At 36.6% G+C, this 18068-nt stretch overlaps 1 protein-coding gene across 1 annotated transcript; it reads left to right on the forward strand.

The window, feature by feature from the left end:
* The first annotated feature begins 3893 nt into the window (after window positions 1-3893).
* On the forward strand, window positions 3894-16422 carry Set8 (SET domain containing 8). Its single transcript, XM_067760834.1, has 4 exons — window positions 3894-4118; window positions 4305-4707; window positions 6565-7709; window positions 7823-16422. Exons 2-4 carry the CDS (start codon window positions 4398-4400, stop codon window positions 8579-8581), a joined length of 2214 nt encoding a protein of 737 aa, XP_067616935.1. The 5' UTR covers window positions 3894-4118; window positions 4305-4397; the 3' UTR covers window positions 8582-16422.
* Window positions 16423-18068: the final 1646 nt, after the last annotated feature.

Consider the following 18068-nt stretch of genomic DNA (forward strand, 5'->3'; position numbering starts at 1 on the left):
ATACGTTGCTTTTAATTTTATTTAGTTAAAGCTGTACCCTCCCCCCTGGCTCTGGGTTGCTCCATCCGGAAGCCATATTGTTTCCTCCATATCCTACGGTAGCTTTGAGGTGCAGCTTTAGGTGGTTCTCCCACATATTACCGCTGTGTCAATATGTACTGTGGACAGAAATGCCATTCAGACAGAATGAGAACTAGCCGTGTTCCAGCTGATGAGAAAAATGATTGTTCGATGCATTTTCGTTTATTCCATTGGACTCTAGTTCTGGCTTTCTCTAATGATGAGACCTTTTGCGGTCTCTTATTCTTCGGCATTTTCAACAGACTCATATCTGTAAGGCGCGAGATTTGCCAACGTTTGCATCATTTCATTTCCGCGAGTTGTTGTTTTTCGCCTCTCCATATTCGTTTGCGTAGTATAAACCTTACTAACATGAACCGTGATGATCTTTTCAAATGCCTCATCAACCGCTGCGGTATTGTACCAGATAGCTTTAACTTTATATACGTCAAGATGTAGTAAAACGCTTGATACGATATCTATCTAAGTGTGGATAGGTTGAGGTGGAAGTAAATACATCCACCACCGTTAAGCAGAAAACTTTCTGAAACTTAGGTTATATCGAAAATATATTATCCAAGGGTAGGCCATCCATTACTTGAATATTTTGTTACAGCCAGTATGGTTTTTAAAGAGTTGGCGTTAGTGCCGAGGACAAAAAACATTAGCTAGCTGTTTCATGGGCCATAAAACGTTTCCAGTCGGAAGATGTTACTTAGTGGAAGATAAGTGTTTACAATCTAGTAACAACTACTTTTTCCTCTTCCCTTCCTGGAATTAAAGTCTACACGCCATTTTAAGCAAACATCAATTCCGAAGTCAATAAAGGCGTAATGAGTAACAATTCTCTCCAAAATTTGGTATGATACCGTACTGAGAAGTTGCAACCAGTTCTTGAAACTTTTCACAGGACAATAAGGGATATTAGGCAGACTAGTTTCGCTATTGTTGCCTCGGTTTGCGGGATCACCACTTTTATGGACTGGGCAGAGCACTCTCAATTTCCGATTCGGCATATATGATTCCAATAAAGTTAAGAAGGTTGGGAGATGTTTAAATGACGAGAAGCCGATCATTTTACGTTGGTGGCGGGAGGCGTGTGTTGCAACGTATTTTCCTTCTTCAGGGATTGGAAGACTTTGTTTATTTGGAAACCAGCGTTGATAGCATGTCACGCTTTGCCAAAAAGTGCAACTTTGGACTGAGTTTGCTTTTTAAAAGTGGATTCGTCTCTCGACAGGAAAAATCACGCTCTGTAAGTATCTCAGCATACGTGTCCTGACATATGGCTCGGAATCAAACTGCCCGAAATAGCCTTGAAAACTAGTCACCAATTTATTATGATTATGAGGGTTCTTTATTTAGCAATGAGCATATTTAAGTTCTTGGCGGCCGCCGGGTTTGGTGGTAGCATTGTCCATCTACCATACCGTAGGACCGGGGTTAAAATCTTGGCAGAGCAATAATCAATATTTATAAAGAAGTTTTTTAATAAAAAAAATTTGTATAAGCCGGGTCGCCCCGCGGCAGTGGTTTGACCCACACTCCGAGTGTATTTCTGTCATGAAAAGCTTCTCAGGGCAAATTCAACTGCCTTTCAGCTGCCGTTTGGAGTCGGCATAAAATATGTAGGCTGCCAAACTTTTCATGCAGGAACTCATCAATTAACTGCAACGGTGACCCATTTTCTGTATTTTCTGATAGAATATTTGGACGCTATTCCTGTCAAGACCTTCGTGCTCACAACTTCCAGCCTCATATTTCTTTTTTCCAACAAGGGGTTTCGCTTCCTACATCTTGTGAAGAATTTATCAGTGGCCTCCTTCAACGTCAAACTTTCTGTGCTTTGCTTGCGCACATCCAGACCGATGGTGCTGTTCCGGATGCCCCTTACGACACACGTTTCGATTAGTCGATTTGGTGAACTTTGTGTACTGAAAACCTGGTACAACAGGTTATTCCCGTCGGAATTACATATAACAACGGCTCTGTCGCATTAAAAATTCTGCATATACATTTTTATAATATTGTGACGAGTATTAGCAACACTAATATATGGATACTATCATCTCTAAGCCGATACTGAGCAGTGACCTGTATGCACATAAACAAATCAATCATTATGTCTACACATATGTCCATACAAACAGCGGAGAGAAACGCACAAACACATGCATATATCTGAGATACTCCCAAAAGTAGGCAATCATCGGTGGAAGTATCACTCACATATACACGCGCATATGGCTATGCGAGAAGCTATAATCGTGCACCTAGTTATAGCTGGTGAGTTAATAGCTGGTAAACAAGTAGTAAATTCTAGAAACTCCTAGAAATATGCAAACGAGGAAACCGAAGAGTATAAAAGCAGCGCCAGCTGAGGCACGGTAATCAGTTTGATTTAAGCAAGCTATTGGTTGTGAAGTATCAGTGTTATTGTGAAGTATTTAATAAAGGCCATTTTGCATTATTGAATATGGGAGTTATTTATTCAACAGTTTAGCGATACGAACTTTAGTAGAAGGTTGCAAATAAGCGGAATTTCCATAAATTCGTTGCAATATATCGCATGGCATACCCGATATCAATACGTAAGTGCGGCAAAAAGTTAAATATACTTTCGGTGACTTCAATGCACTCTTATTACAACCTATAGCTGAAAGCTTCTCCCCACCCCCTTTAAACTTCAGAAAAGTGAATCAATTCAGCTTCAGCTCCTTCATAGCGGCTCGTGGAAATTAGGAAATTTACGTGAGTTTCCGACGCTAAAGTCGTCGCTAAAGGTGGAATGTTGTTGTTATAGCGACAAAGACACTTCCCAAAGGTTTTAGGGAGTGTTATCTATATTGATGGCCCTTTGCCGGTTAAATATCTGGTACGTTCCGGTGACAAGCACCATTAAGGTCTAAAATCGACTATTTCGGGAGCAATTTGATATGACTATATTGAATTTTCTGGGCCATCCCGCCCCATCCCCTAGTCGCATTAGGAGCTTGGGGTCTCCAGAACCTCAACTGCTAAAGAAACAGGATTACAAATGCGTTGTAGAAGAGAGACACTTCAACCGTAGTTATTCTTAAAACAAGGGCCTTAACATAGAAATCAGTCAGTAAGTCGTTTCAATTTGTTCTTGCTATCTCTTCCGCTTTCTGCTTGTATGCCATTTTTCGTTCGCACTTGCTTTCAAGAAAATTAATGGGAAGGGGGAACGCCAACTAAGTTGAATGTCAGAACTGCATGGTGTAAAACGAGACTTTTAATGCAATAATAGCCGTACCCTTTTTTTACATCTATAGACGTTAACGCTTAAACTTTATATGGACTGCTAAGCGTCAAACTTTATCTACTCTTCTGAAATTGCTGCGCATAAAATTATTACTCCTAAATTTCAATACGCATTATACTCAGATGCACCTGAAATATGTGTCTATGTCCACTATTCATCGCAATCAACTCTGCTATAGGTTATACACAGCCATACAACGGAGGTTTGTATCTCCGCTACAACATGTTGTGCAGCTAGTTGCCGCTAGATGGGTCTCCTAAGCATTATCTAAGCGAGGATAAGCGTTTTTTTAAGCGCAAACGTAAACGTATATGCTTGTAAAAAACACGGCTAAAATTTTAATTTTATGTAAGCGAACCTTAAGTTAATGCCTCGAACAAGTACATGAAACACGCTGCAGCTCTAATAGTTTTACGTACTGCACCACCCGGTGTCGCACATCTGACTTCTCGCTCATGCATACTGAATTCAGCTCTGTGGCAACAGTATTTATCTCTATCGAATGCCATTGCATGCTAAATAACAACAAAGTGCAGTCTGGTCGGAAGCAGAAGCAGCGAAAAAGCGAAAAGGTCGGAACAATTATTTTGGAAGAACATCACGTATAATGATAATGTAATAATAAATATGTGAAACTAATTAAAGTATATTAAAAATTCAGGATTAAACATATTTGCCATTGGGTGGTGCAAAAGATTCACTAAAGTACTCGCTTTAAGTGCTTTTTGAAGGCTGTGAAAATATTGCAACACAAGCGTCGATCCGATCGTCGGTAAGAAAATTTTTTTTGGCAGCAGCTGCTGCGGTGGGATGACAAAAGCGCGCTTTAAAACCCTACACCGAATATTGGCGGTGCAATTCATAAATATTTTGAACAAAAATCTAATAGTCTTTTTTATCTAATGTTAATCATTTTATTCGTTTTTTAATTAATTTTATATAATTTATTTCCCCCTAGTCCTTTTTTGAATCCCAAATATCTACGTGCGAAGAAAGATCGTTCGCAAAAACGCTGAAAATTGCTGAAAACGTCTCACAACAGCACAAAAAAATGGTTCGTCGCCGCGTTAACAAAGCAATTGTAGTTGAGGGCGGCGAAGAGCAAAAAAGTGTAAATGGTAATTTATTAGAAAATGGGGAACAACTTAAATCCACGGTTGGCTGTGCACATTTAGAAGAACAATATTTTGCTAGTCCAAAACGTAAAGACTGTAAAGTTGAAGAAAATAACACCACCAGATCGCATCCATTGGCAAATGAAGAACAGCAGAAAAATATTGAAAAAGAAATAACGCATGAAAAATCAAAATCGACATCAAGTACAAACAAAGCAAGAGGCGGCAATGGTGGTCGTACGATTGGTAAGTGCATTTCAAATCGTATGCACATATATAGATTCTCTAAGACATGTCTTATAGCGCGCTTTTTTTAATGGACCTATTATATAAAATGTTAATTGAGAAATGCATGCAAGAAGAAATACTTATATGATTAAGTAAAATTGTCTAATTTGTTGTATGCTTAAACACTACTACCAGGTATAGAAAAAATAAAAAAATAAATGTAAGGCGCGATAACCTCCGAAGAGATCTAAGACCGAGCTTCTCTTCCAATTTGAGTCGTGCTCTTGATTTTCCCTACAAATTGGCCGGACGGGACCTACATGTTTTATGCCGGCTCCTGCAAGGCAGATGAGTTTTCACTGATAGCTTTTCATGGCAGAAATACACCCGGAGCGCTTGCCCAACACTGCCGAGGGGCGACACCGCTTAGAAAAATTTTCTTCTAATTGAAAAACCTTATTTCTATGTTGATGTTGCTTTGCCCGGGTTGTGAACACAGGGCATACGGTGTGGTAGGCTGAGCATTCTATCACCACAGGAGGGCATCGCCGAAGTTATCTTTCGTAGTTTTAGTTGTACTGGGAGCGCTGCATTGCTGTTCTAACTCCGGTACTTAGATTTATTTCTTTGCTCTTCAGTACTAATATTTAGCAACAGATGGTAATATGAAATACAAAAAACCAAAACCTATTTTGCCATTATTTTCTTCAAACAAGCTGAAATAAGCCTATTCCCTTAGGCAGTCGGATCTATATCCGACAAAGGACCATAAACATCGGTAGCACTCCCCGAAATTTCTGATAGTGTCTCTCGCTACAACAATAATAGAAGAGTATACTTGCAATCTCATCCTGGCTGTTACAGGACAGACATATATATTCCTAGTTTGTGTTAAGGCTATTAAGACTGCAGTGACCTATGAATATGCCTAATCACATATCAATTCTATACGCAATTCAGCCCCTCTATGGATGGCGTTTCTTACCTTTAAGGGGTTCAGCCTCCACGCACTGGACTTCTTTTAAGAATCTATATTGAAGATATTGCCGTGCATGCCTGACTCAGTAAGAATGACGATTTTTATTCGAGTAGAATCGTTGAAAAACCGCCACAGTTCTATAGACATGTTTCAGAGTCATAAGATAACCGTTCCAATGCGTTCTGATGTTTTCGAGACACCATTATATAAACAGTCATTCTTGTTGTTGTATTATCGATGACACTTCTGGTTATCTCGAGAACGGTTCCTGGTGGAACGCTGCGAAACTGAAGTATTTCATTTGGCTTTGTCTTCTAACTCCTTCAGTATTTCTGGACTGGATTTCTTTGCCTCTGTCAAAGGTCGCGATTCCGCTTTGTTCAACAGCTGCCTGTTCAATAACAATGCGTTTGGTGGATTGAGTTGCACCTTCACTGTGCGCGTGGCTTCCGAAAATCAAGCACTTGCCAAAGGTTGGACAGTGATTTTCGTTATTCAAAAAGTTTGTGGTAAACTGATATTGAGCAGGGTCGGCGACCAGCCATTGTGACATTGATGAAGATTTTCTCTAAAGGTTTGATTTGATCTTGTTGACTATGAATTTCTGCAATGCTTTCAGAGAAAAGAATGTGATCAACATTGTATATGTCAACTTCAATTTATGGTTTAATTTGTTACACAATAAGCTTATCGAGTAAAATTTTATTAGTCTAGCGACAAACGCACTTTTACAGGAGACCATTTTCGATCAGTTTCCCTATGAATTTGGTTCAACGTAAAAAATCGCCTCCTTTAAAATGGTTTGAACACATACATCACAATGTGATAGATACAAAATACATAACCCCACCTAATATTTAAAAAGAATTTAATATTAGTTACAATTTATTCTACAGGTGTGCCTTTGGCAACTCGTTCACAAACACGCACAATAGAAACTTTCTTTAAAGCTAAAACTACTGCCAATGCTATTAAACCTGTAGAGAATAGCGAAGCAAACCTCCTAACAAACGAAACTCTTCCAGCAACAGAAGATGAACCTTGCTCCTACACTTATGAAGAAAATTTCTCACCTTACAGTGTTACAAAAGAACAGCCAAATACTCCAGATACACCAACTGAACTTCAAGAAGAAGAAAATACCACTGATACAGAATATTCATCAAAAGTAACAGAAGAAACTGTTTTTGGTGTCGATTTTCTAACATATCGCTCTCAATTGCGTGACAGTCACTCATCATCTGGTAGTACTAGTACAAATATTAGTAATACAGAAAATATTTTCCTGCAAGAGCCTGTACTAACATTAAATGTGGACAAAATACCAAATCAGGCAACATCTATTAAAATTAATACATCATTGGATGCAGCAGGACCTATATTTTCTTCACCACCAACACTGACCTCAACATTTAGTGGACGCTTTAATCAAATCGTAACGCTGAATAATCAAATATCACCTGAAAAACATGCACCATTTTTTCTCAAAGGAACACCAAGAATGGCTGCTCATGTACTGTATAATGATGAAAACTTTGTGAGGAATTTGTTGCCAGAACAAGAGCAACAATATCGCAATGGTAATATAAATGACAATGACAGCAGTTCATGTGACAGTGGAATTGCTTTCACTACCTCCGCGTCACTCGCTCATAGCAATGTATTGCACAGAGAACAAAACTTGGATGGCATCTTGAGAGCTGGTGATGTGGCTGTTGTAGCCGGAGAGCAGCAGATATGTCGTAGAAAACCAGCAACACCGCACCGTATTGTTTGTCCTTCACCCATCAAGACATGTGTTCCACGTGTGATCTCACCTATGCATGCTGCTATTGTAGATGGTAGGATATCATCACCATCAGGACGTAATAAACTCAATAAAGAACAATTATCACCTCGCAAATCACCACGTAAAATGACAAAAAACATTCAAACAAAAACACGTCGAAGACTGAATCAGCAAAGGGAGTTTAGTATTGCATTAAATAGTGGAGAGGACTTGGCTGCTAAAATGTTGATTAATGGATGTGCTATGGCTAAGGTAAGTTTTGCTGTTTTGGAAGACTTTCATATTTGTGGCTTCTTTGATTTGCTTTATTACTTACGTGAAAATTTTTGTATCAAATTCATATCTTGCCCTTCATTTCTATTCAGATTGATAACAATGTTGAAAAGTTGCATGATGAAGAAGCTGTTCATTGTGAGAATCTGCAAGCAACAGATATTACTATTCAACAACAACACAAGTGCACTTCATATACTGATAATTTAAAAAACCCACAAAAACAACACCAAAAGCCGATTGGTATTAAAAATCATGTGGTTAAACTTCAACCGCACAAATCGAAATTACAAAATGGACAACCCTTGGTCGCAACAAATAATAATCGCGACCTTACAGAGTTCTTCCCAGTTCGACGTAGTGTACGTAAAACTAAAACTGCCGTTAAAGAAGAAATGATGCGTTCACTCGAAAAAGCTATATTAGAAGAGCAAGCTGATGGTATGAAAGTGGCATACTTCGAGGGCAAAGGACGTGGTATTGTTGCCGATCGACATTTTCAACGTGGTGAATTCGTTGTGGAATACATTGGCGATCTTATATCTATGACAGAAGCTAGCGAGCGTGAGAAACGTTATGCTTTAGATGAAAACGCGGGCTGCTATATGTATTATTTTAAACATAAAAATCAACAGTATTGCATTGATGCGACTGAAGATACTGGGAAATTGGGACGACTAGTGAATCACTCACGCAATGGCAATCTTATCACAAAAGTTGTGGTTGTAAAACAGCGTCCACATTTAATTTTATTAGCAAAAGATGATATTGAACCGGGAGAAGAATTGACTTATGATTATGGTGATCGCTCTAAAGAATCACTTTTACATCATCCATGGTTGGCTTTCTAGAAGCGTGTCAAAAAGTTAGGCTTCGAATCAAGGAAATCAAGTGCGATCCGCGACAGTTGTCGTGGCAATCTGCAATCATGCATATTTGTCAAAAAGGCTAGTTAAAATTAATTTTAAAGAAACAGGAAGAAAAAATTACATGTATAATCTTGTGCGTGGGTGCATGTGATTTACCTGTGCGTTAGCATGCTGCACACGCAAATGGTTCTATATGAGATAGACAAATTTAAACAAACAAACAAAAATCATATTACTTATACTGAGTAAATATATAGAGTAATAGTCATAATACGCATTATAGGAACACTGACATTTTATAATAAAGATTTATTTCGGTAATTGTTAATGCTTTATTAGTCATATAAGTACAATAACAAAAGCGAAAACAAAATCGATTTTTCCACAGTGTAACCTGACTTGGACCTTTAGCAGAATGTCTGCAGTTCTTGTTTGGTGCAAGAAAGAGTTTATATTCGAAGTTACGAAGTTTGGGCTATTCAAGGAATAACTTCATAACTTTAAAATTATTGCTAACCAAAAAGAAGTGGTAAAAATTTAATATAATATGTTAAATTAGTTTAAGGCGATTTAAGAGCTTTAACTGATAATTTGAGTTATTAATAAAAATCGACTATACATTTTTAACAGCGAATCAACAAGGTTTCGATCAAAAAAAGTATTTTCCGAACTCGACTTAAGCTATTTTAACATTTTGCTTCGAATTACTACTTTGCCGCGTATGTACACCTAAAAAATTTAGAAGTTTTTTTAAAAGTATTGTTAAGTTAAAATAATTGCGAATACAAGACATTTTTTGTTAATACAAAAAATTTAATAATGCGGACTCATCTATCCGTTGCCGAGATTTTTTATAATGCATATAAAGTACCGGTACCTTTTCACAATATCTAAACTTAACTTTGAGAAGTTGAACCGTGCAATTATATAACGATATTAGGTTCATGTCAGAAGCAAAACCCAAACAAATTGAAAAATCAAGGCAACATTTGTAGTGAAATATCTACAAATTAAATTTCAAATGTGCCACAAATAAAAAAAAAGAATATTTTGCAAAGCACAAATATATTAAAACAAAGTTCTGGGTTCAAACAAAATCTTTACAATACCTATTTCGTATGTATATCATAACTACACACAGCACACATACATACAACTTCATACAAAATTTCATAATTTTACGTACACCTACATATATACATAAATTATGTTAGAAATCTATTAAACATTGTTAAAGCATTATTAAGTTTAATTATTTTTTTTTTTTTTTGAGATTTGGTTGTATGGATGAAGACCTTCTTATAATTGAAAGTCCCAGTTCCAGGTTATTGTCCAAGGTATGTAATGATTAATTACTGGATTAACTTTCCAATGTGTATGTGTAACTTTGGCTCCACTAGTACACAAGGGTAATACCAACAAGACCAGAACCCTGTGTAGCAGCTTGCTATTTGTACTATTTCACAATGAGCGTGTTGATGATTAAAACCAAAGTAAAATGTATTGATTTTGAGATCCACAGGGCGTTGTAGATGAAATGAATGTAAAGTGTATTGCTTGGTGATTTATATGTGTTTTTCATTTATGTACTTGTTTGAATTCAACTGTTGATTTTATGATGAATGCGCTGAGTATTGCAGTTGTAAACAGGTTCTTTGATGATTGCAATGACAATTGCAGTTATTTGATGATTGCAAAAAGTTGCATTTTGATGAATGCAATGAGAATTGCAGTTAATGATGAATGTAATGAAAATTGCAGTTTGAAATTTATGTAAAATTGTTTCGAAAAGTTTTATTCATAAAAAAAAAAAAAATTTTTGAGTAAGGTGGAATCGAGATTTATGTACAAAAAACATAAAAACATATAAGACGAACATTAAAATATAAACAGAGTAAAAGTTTTTATGTGTATTTATGATAGCTGCTTTTATTATTATTGTCTTATTTTTTTTTTTTTTATATTAATTTATTTTTCAAAATTTAAGATAAGCTTTTTGGAAAAACTTTACTAATTGAGTGATTTTGGCGTTGTTTTTGTCTTTAAAGACTTCCTTAAAATTATGTGCTTCATTAAAGACATTGAAGGTGACTCTAATGTTGTTTAAAAGTGGGCATTGGAAGGTTTGATGCTCATAGCAATCTGTATCACCGCAGCGACATAGAGACGAATTTGTAGCTTTGATCTTGACTAAATATTTCTTATCATATGTATGTCCGGTTAGTATACGGTTTAAGGTTTTGATGTCTTTTGGATTAAATTTAACCACGCAAAATTCCTCCTAGAAGGAAAGATGGTGGCATACAGATTTTGGTTTGTATTGGAGTAATTTAAAAAACTTTGAAAAGACTGGTCGTATATATAATTATTTATACGTTTGCAAGCTTCATCTATCGTAAGTTTTACTGTTTTACAAGAGCTGTTTATAATAGCTGATTTGGCTAAAGCATCCGCTTTTTCGTTGCCAAATATGTTTTTGTGACTGGGTATCCATCTGACGTGTACATTGCTGAAATTGTGATTTGAAATTTTATTAAGAATTTTAGCTGCAATGCTATTCGTAGATGTATGTTTTTTAAGTGTTTGGCATGCTATTTGGCTATCTGTAAAAATAACGACGGATGAGTAATTGTTTCGTATTGCAATGTCGATAGCTTCTTCTATTGCTAGTAATTCTCCAAAAGCTGAGGATGATTTAAATGAAATATGGAAAGAGTGTTCGGTGTCTGTGTTTAGTAAATAAATTCCACAGCCTGTTTTTTCTTCTCCTACTGAGGAATCAGTATATATTAAATTAAAACTTGTACTTCTGTATTCTGCCAGCATTGATGAGTGCTGGGCAATAATCTCTTCTTGTGTCATGTTAGATTTTTTAGTATTTGTAGTTTTTTCAAAAATGACAAGGTTGGAGATCGGGGGATGGGGGTGAACCGCATCAATGTCATCAATGACGTTAGAGAAAGTGTTGTATGCAATTGCATAACTGGTATTGATGTGTGAGTTAGATTTTATAGTATATGCTATTGGATTGTTAAAAGCAATTAGTTTCACTACTTCTTTGGCAACTAGCCATAGGGTTCGTTCATTGGGAAGTAGTTCATTAGCTAAAGCATATATTAATGGTATTGGCGTTGATGGTGTTAGACCTAAACATCTTCTCAAGATTTTATTTTGTAAGACTTGTATACTGTGAAATGATGCATTGGCACTATTTGCAAGTGTGGTACTGCAATATTCAATCTTTGATCTGGCCATTGCTTTGTAGATGTTTAATGCCTTTTGTGGATGTAACCCTGATTTGATATTGGTAATGTATTTAAAAAGTTTTAAGTTGTTTGAAGATGATTCTATTACTTTTTGATAGTGTGCTTTTGCAGTTAAGGAACTGTTTATGACTCTGCCTAAAATTGTTGCTGATTTTGTTTGTTAAGTGTTGAACCATTTATGGTTACATTGACTTCCTTCGTTGGACCTTTGGTTATGTGCATGACTTTGGTTTTGCTAGCATTAAAATTCAGATTAAGAGTGTTGCAATTTGATGCAAAGGAGTTAAGAAAGTTTTGAAGATTGGATTTTGCATTTTCTAATGTAAAATCTGAGGATATAAAAAAGAAATCGTCAGCAAATTGGTATACTTGAATATTTTCATCTTGAAGATCATGGAGTTTGGCAGTGTATATATTAAATAAAAGTGGTGAAAGGCAACTGCCTTGAGGAAGACCATTGAAAATCTCTGTGGTTTTGTCGCCAATTTTGAGAATCCTATAGCTAAGAAAGTTTATTATCCATTCAGTATACAACTTTTCCAAGCCAATATCAAAAAGTTGATCTTTTAAAATATTTATATTCACACAGTTATATGCATTTGAAATGGCAGTTGTGCAAAAAATTACATGTTTATTTTCGCTTTTGAGTAGAGTGATTTGATGTATTATGTGATTTAAACAGGTTGATGTGGACATGTTTTTCCTGTAGGCAAAGGTTGTGGTTGGGAGTATTTTGTTGTTCTCCATGTATAAGTTAATTCTATCTTTAAGACAGGAATTTATTATTTTAAGAAAAACTGTTATTAAGGCTATTGGCCTGAAATTTTCAAAATTGTTTAGATCTTTACCTTTTTTGGGTATAGGTACTACTTTAATTTGTCTCCAGTGTTCTGGAATGGTATTAGAAATAAAAATGTCATTCAAACATGTTTTGATGTTGTTTAAAGTTATATCAGGAAGTGCTCTTAACATCCTGTACGATATTTTATCAGTACCGGCTGCTGAGTTTATGTTCTTTTTAAAAAGCGTTTCTTTTATTTCCTCAAATGAAAACGTGAGATTGGTATTTGGTTCTACTTCATTGTTAAGAGGTAGTCTTTGAACCATAACTGGTACTTGTTGATTAAGCATATTTAAAAAATTTTGGTTGTTGGATTCATTCCACATGCCTACTTCTATTTGATTAAAATCTCCCCTCAATGACTTGACAAAGCGCCAAGATTTCCTTCCCATATTGGTATTTATTTCTTCTATTTTTTCCTTGAAATTTTCTTTTTTGGCCTTTTTAACTGCCTTTTTCCATTTCTTTCTCTCAGCTATCATATTATCCATATTTTCCGGACTCGGTAAAGCTTTGACCTTCTGATTTGCTATTTTTAGGAAGCGGTAGCTCTTGTCAAGACTTTTGTTCCACCAAGATTTTGGTTTTCTGGTGTTATCAATCGTGTAAGTTGCTTTTCTAATTTCATCTTGGATTTTGTTTTCTAAGTCTGTGATTGTAGTGTAATTTTCAAGAACTTCTAGAGATTGTAAAAGTTTATTTCTCGCTAGAAATACCGATTTTTTGATTGCACAATGATCAGTTTCAATTAAGATAGGTAGATGGTGACTGCCTCCTATTCGTGTTGTGTCAACTTTCCAGGAGCAGTGAAAGGTGCAGTTTGTAAAAGAAAGATCTAGCACAGATGTGTTCATGGTGCGTGGATCTATTAAGAAGGTATGATTTCCATTATTTAAATGATGAAAATTGGATTCTTGAATCATACTAACCAAATGTTTACCCTTATAGTTGTCAATTCTATCACCAAACAAAGCAGCTCTTGCATTGAAATCTCCAAGAATGAAGGTGTTTGAAAAAGGTTCTAGAAATTCCAACAGTCTGTGAATTTCCGATTTAAAATTTCCTATAGGGATATTAGGAGGAAGGTAAATTGAAACTATTGTGATATTAGGTTGAAGATTTGATGTTGTAATTATTAAAATATCGTAGTCAGTATTGTAAGTTATTTTTTTGAATTTGATATATTTCCTAAGGGCAATGGCAACGCCACCGTACCCATCGTTTCTATGTTTTTTAATAATATTAAAATTTAAAAGTTTTCTATGTGTTGATTTTGTTGAAAAGAAAATTTCGCTAAAAGCTGCAATTTCTATATTATACTTGTTTATATAATATTCTATTGTATCTATGTTTGCCTTAAGGCTTTGACAATTATATTGCATCATCTTCATGATTAGAGTAAAAAGAGTTTAGAGATTGTATGTTAGAATTTTCGCGACTCATTACTAGAGCTTCGAAAGTGTTTTTGATTTTTTGAATTTCTTGTAAGGTACCAGAGCTACCTTGTTGTTGTGAGAGTTTTTGAGTGATATTGATCATTTCACTCATTAGTTTTTCATATTGTGTAACCAAGTTTTTTTGGTAATGAAAAGAGTTAAAAACAGGAATGATTTGTGGTTTTGGATTTACCGTTTTATAATTTTCCCTTTTTAGTTTAGCCGGACTAGTCTTCTTTACTACAGAGCTATATGATTTTTTAATTAAATGCCTATTTATATATTTATTTGTGTCTAAAATGTCATTATCCTGCACTAAAACAGGAAACTCTTCATCATCTTCACTTAATATATCAAAACGATTTGTATTTCTTGGGAAGTATTTATCTAAAACTTCCTTTCTGGACAATTTTTTAACCGTTTTGATGCGGTTCACCTCCAACTCCTTTTGCCAATGTGGACAATTATTTTTATTTTTGGCTGTATGTCCCTCCCTGCCACAGAGAATGCAGGTATTATTGTTACATTCGCCATTCTTACACTCACTTTTTCCGCATTGAAGACATCTTTCTTTGGATTTGCATCCAAATTTGGTGTGTCCTAATCTGCCACATTTGTTACATTGTCTCAATGTAGGTACATAAAACTCGACTGTTAGACGAGTATATTCGAAAATGATTTCTTTGGAAATTTCATTTCCCATAAAACCTATCTTTAATGTGGTTGTTGGAATGTAAGAATCGCTATCGCGATCTTTGCGCGTGAAGCGCTGTACTGATACTATAGGTACCGAAGAAATTGAATTTTTGAGTATATCATATTCTGTGTAGCTTTGTGGAACCCCACGTACTACTCCATATATTTCCAGTGCTGTCCTGGGAATGAATGGTTTTAGTCCACTTTTTCTTACTCTATCATCGATTATGAAGCTGTTTGCTGCATATGTGGTTTTGAAGAATACTTTATAAAGGGATTTTCCTATTGAGTATATTAAGTCAAGATCTTTAATACGCAAATTCTTTATTTGGCTGTATAAAGTTAAGCCACTCGTTACTTTTTCATTTTTCATGTCGTGACACTCTGTGGTGTCCACAAGTACAAAAATTTCTCCGCGAAAATATGGCGGGTATGTTATTGTTGGTTTTACCGCTTCTTTTTTTTCCTCTTCTTTTGACTGAACTTTTTCAGCCGAATTGTAATTCACCGTTATGTTTGCTGTATCATTTTCTGTCTCCATGTCGCTGCTTTGCACAGTTACATCGGTTGCTAAGTGGTCATTTTCCATTTTTTTCATTTCCAGTAAACCATTTGGTGATAATTCATAAAAACCTGTCACATTGGAGTTCTCCAATATTTTAGGTTTTTTTTCCATAGTGGCTTTGTCTTTATCTTCATTTGAAAGTGACGCCACCGACTTTTGTGCCGGCGACGCCATTTTCCGTCTTGTACTTTTCAGCAGTGCTAAACGCACTTTATACCTCTTTTTTGAAGGCACTATGCAGCCTTTTTTTTTTTTCACAACACTTTAGAAAAGATTTGTCAGCAGTGCTTAAGGCACTTAATGCCGTTTTATTTAGCACAAAAATTCTTTAAGGGACGCCAAAAACACTCACCTGATTGCAGCTTTTGTTATTTTTGGAAAATGCATTAATTAATGATGCGTCTATATTTAATATCAAATTTGCCGTTAGATTAGCACAATAAACTTGCTCAGAACACCAAAATTAATCACAAAACTAAAGCGCGCTCGAGACCACACAGACTCGTGTCCAAAATCCGAATGTAAGTTTAATTAACACATTTTGTAATTTGCATAAACGCAAATAATAAAGTTCTAATGTACGCTCAACTATCTAACATACACTTTTCAGTGAATAAAAAACAAAAGTAAATAATTTAAATATAAGATGTAGTTAACAATTTATATATGCCTTCAATGGTCGTTAGAATTAAAAATCAGTACACTTATAAATTATAATTTCATGGGTGTAATAAAATGCAAAAAGTACACAGTTATATACCAACCGAAAAAGCGTATAAACGCTATTGCAGAAGAAATTACTTTAGCATTCATGCACCTCGTAACACACTTACATACTTATTGTATTTTTATTTTAAAATAAGAATTGCATAAATTTGCTCCAATTTTAATATTCATTATAATTTATACATGTATTTCATGCTACCCAATTTATATATAAAAAAATCCAATGTTAAGTTTTAAGTTAAAAAAAAATTAAATAAAGAAAATAAATAAAATTGGAGCAATATATTAAGAAAGTTCAATGTTCGTTCAAATCGTTCTCGAGATGTACCTTAATAGTGCGTGTTGTTGTTGTTGTTATTATTGCAGCGATAAGCTTAATCCCCGAAGGCTGTGGGGAGTGTTATCGATGTGATGGTCCTTAACCGGATACAGATCCGGTACGCTCCGGTAACACGGCACCATTAAGGTGCTAGCCCGACCATCTTCGGAACGATTTATATGGCCACATTAAAGCTTCAGCCCATACCTCCGTCCCCACCCTCAAGTTCCATAAGGAGCTTGGAGTCGCCAGAGCCTCGTCAGCTAGTGAAACAGGATTCGCCACGGATAGGTGAGGTTGACAATTGGGTGTGGAGGAGCTATATATTGCGCTGGCTACCTAAAAGGTTTGCGCTACACAGCCCCTTGAATCTGGTATTTTAGTTGCCTCTTACGACAGGCATACCTACCGCTGGTATATTCTGACCCCTAACCCGCTGGGGGTAATAGTGTTTGTCGAGTGTCTTTATCGCTACAACAACAAAGGAATACAAACAAATTTCTTTTACTACATTTTCAGAAGTAGAATATTTAAATAACCAAAAACTTATGTGCTGCCAACCATTTGACGATGCAGCCATTGTACGATTCCGACATCGGCGAGATTGCGAATGGACGAAAAGTGACCGACTACCTGCCAAGCTGGTAAAACGTGATCATCAGCCCCCAATACGCTAGATAGTCCTTATATTAAATATTAAGAAGCTCGAGGTTTGGTAGATCGCATATAAGTTCCAATCTGCAGGAATGCGCTTATCCGACATTATTTTGCTTAAAAGTGAATGCGAAGTGTTGACCAATCATTCCCAGCTCTCCATAACTTTAAACACGCTATGTACGTCGCTTACCAGTTCAAAATTCCTGTTCCTGCAGAAATTTGGCACAGTTTCTGTTGGATAAATCTGTGTTATACTGAAAGAACAGAGGTGGCTTTCTGTCGCTTCCCAAGGCCGTCGGTTCTATGTGCCGTAGCGACTCGGGTCCGTCTCCTGACCCCAGTCCTAAGAAATGGTTTTGCTGCATCTGCCGGAAAAGAATCTTTTTTAGGACGGTCATACTCTTGTCAGTGTGTCCCGTGTAAGGGATGGTTGCATCGGACAGGTTGTACTGGACTAGACCCCAAAACCAGACATCCACGTAACTTCTATAAATCTTTTGTGGCTCTTTGCTGTTCATGCCCTAGGACGTCCCGTAGTCTGCGCCTTAGCGCCCCCCGCTACCTTCCAGCAGCCCCGCTGCTCAGCAAGCCGCAACAAGTACCCGCTGTTGCTCGTGCCCCATGGCGCCACGAACTCACACGGCTGCTCCCACTCATACCTACAATCTCCGTAGTAGAGTCGGGAGCAATGCCGAGCATCAGCCCCTGCCCCCGTCTTCTTCCCCCTCTTTTCCGGCAGCAATTGTGTAGGTCAGGGAAACAGACTCTTAGTCCCTACCTCCCTTTGCACCGTTTGCCAGCACAGAATATATACGTTTGCATCCGTCCAATGCAGCTCCTGCCATGGACGGTGCCACTTTCCTAGATCTTCTGGTCTCCGCGACGGCAACCCCCCGACGGGTTGTCAGGCCGCATACCCAAATACACCGGCTACCCCAATGCTTACCCAAGGACGTCTAGTCC

Source organism: Eurosta solidaginis, chromosome 1 (assembly GCF_040869045.1).
Source record: "Eurosta solidaginis isolate ZX-2024a chromosome 1, ASM4086904v1, whole genome shotgun sequence".
NCBI lineage: Eukaryota > Metazoa > Arthropoda > Insecta > Diptera > Tephritidae > Eurosta > Eurosta solidaginis.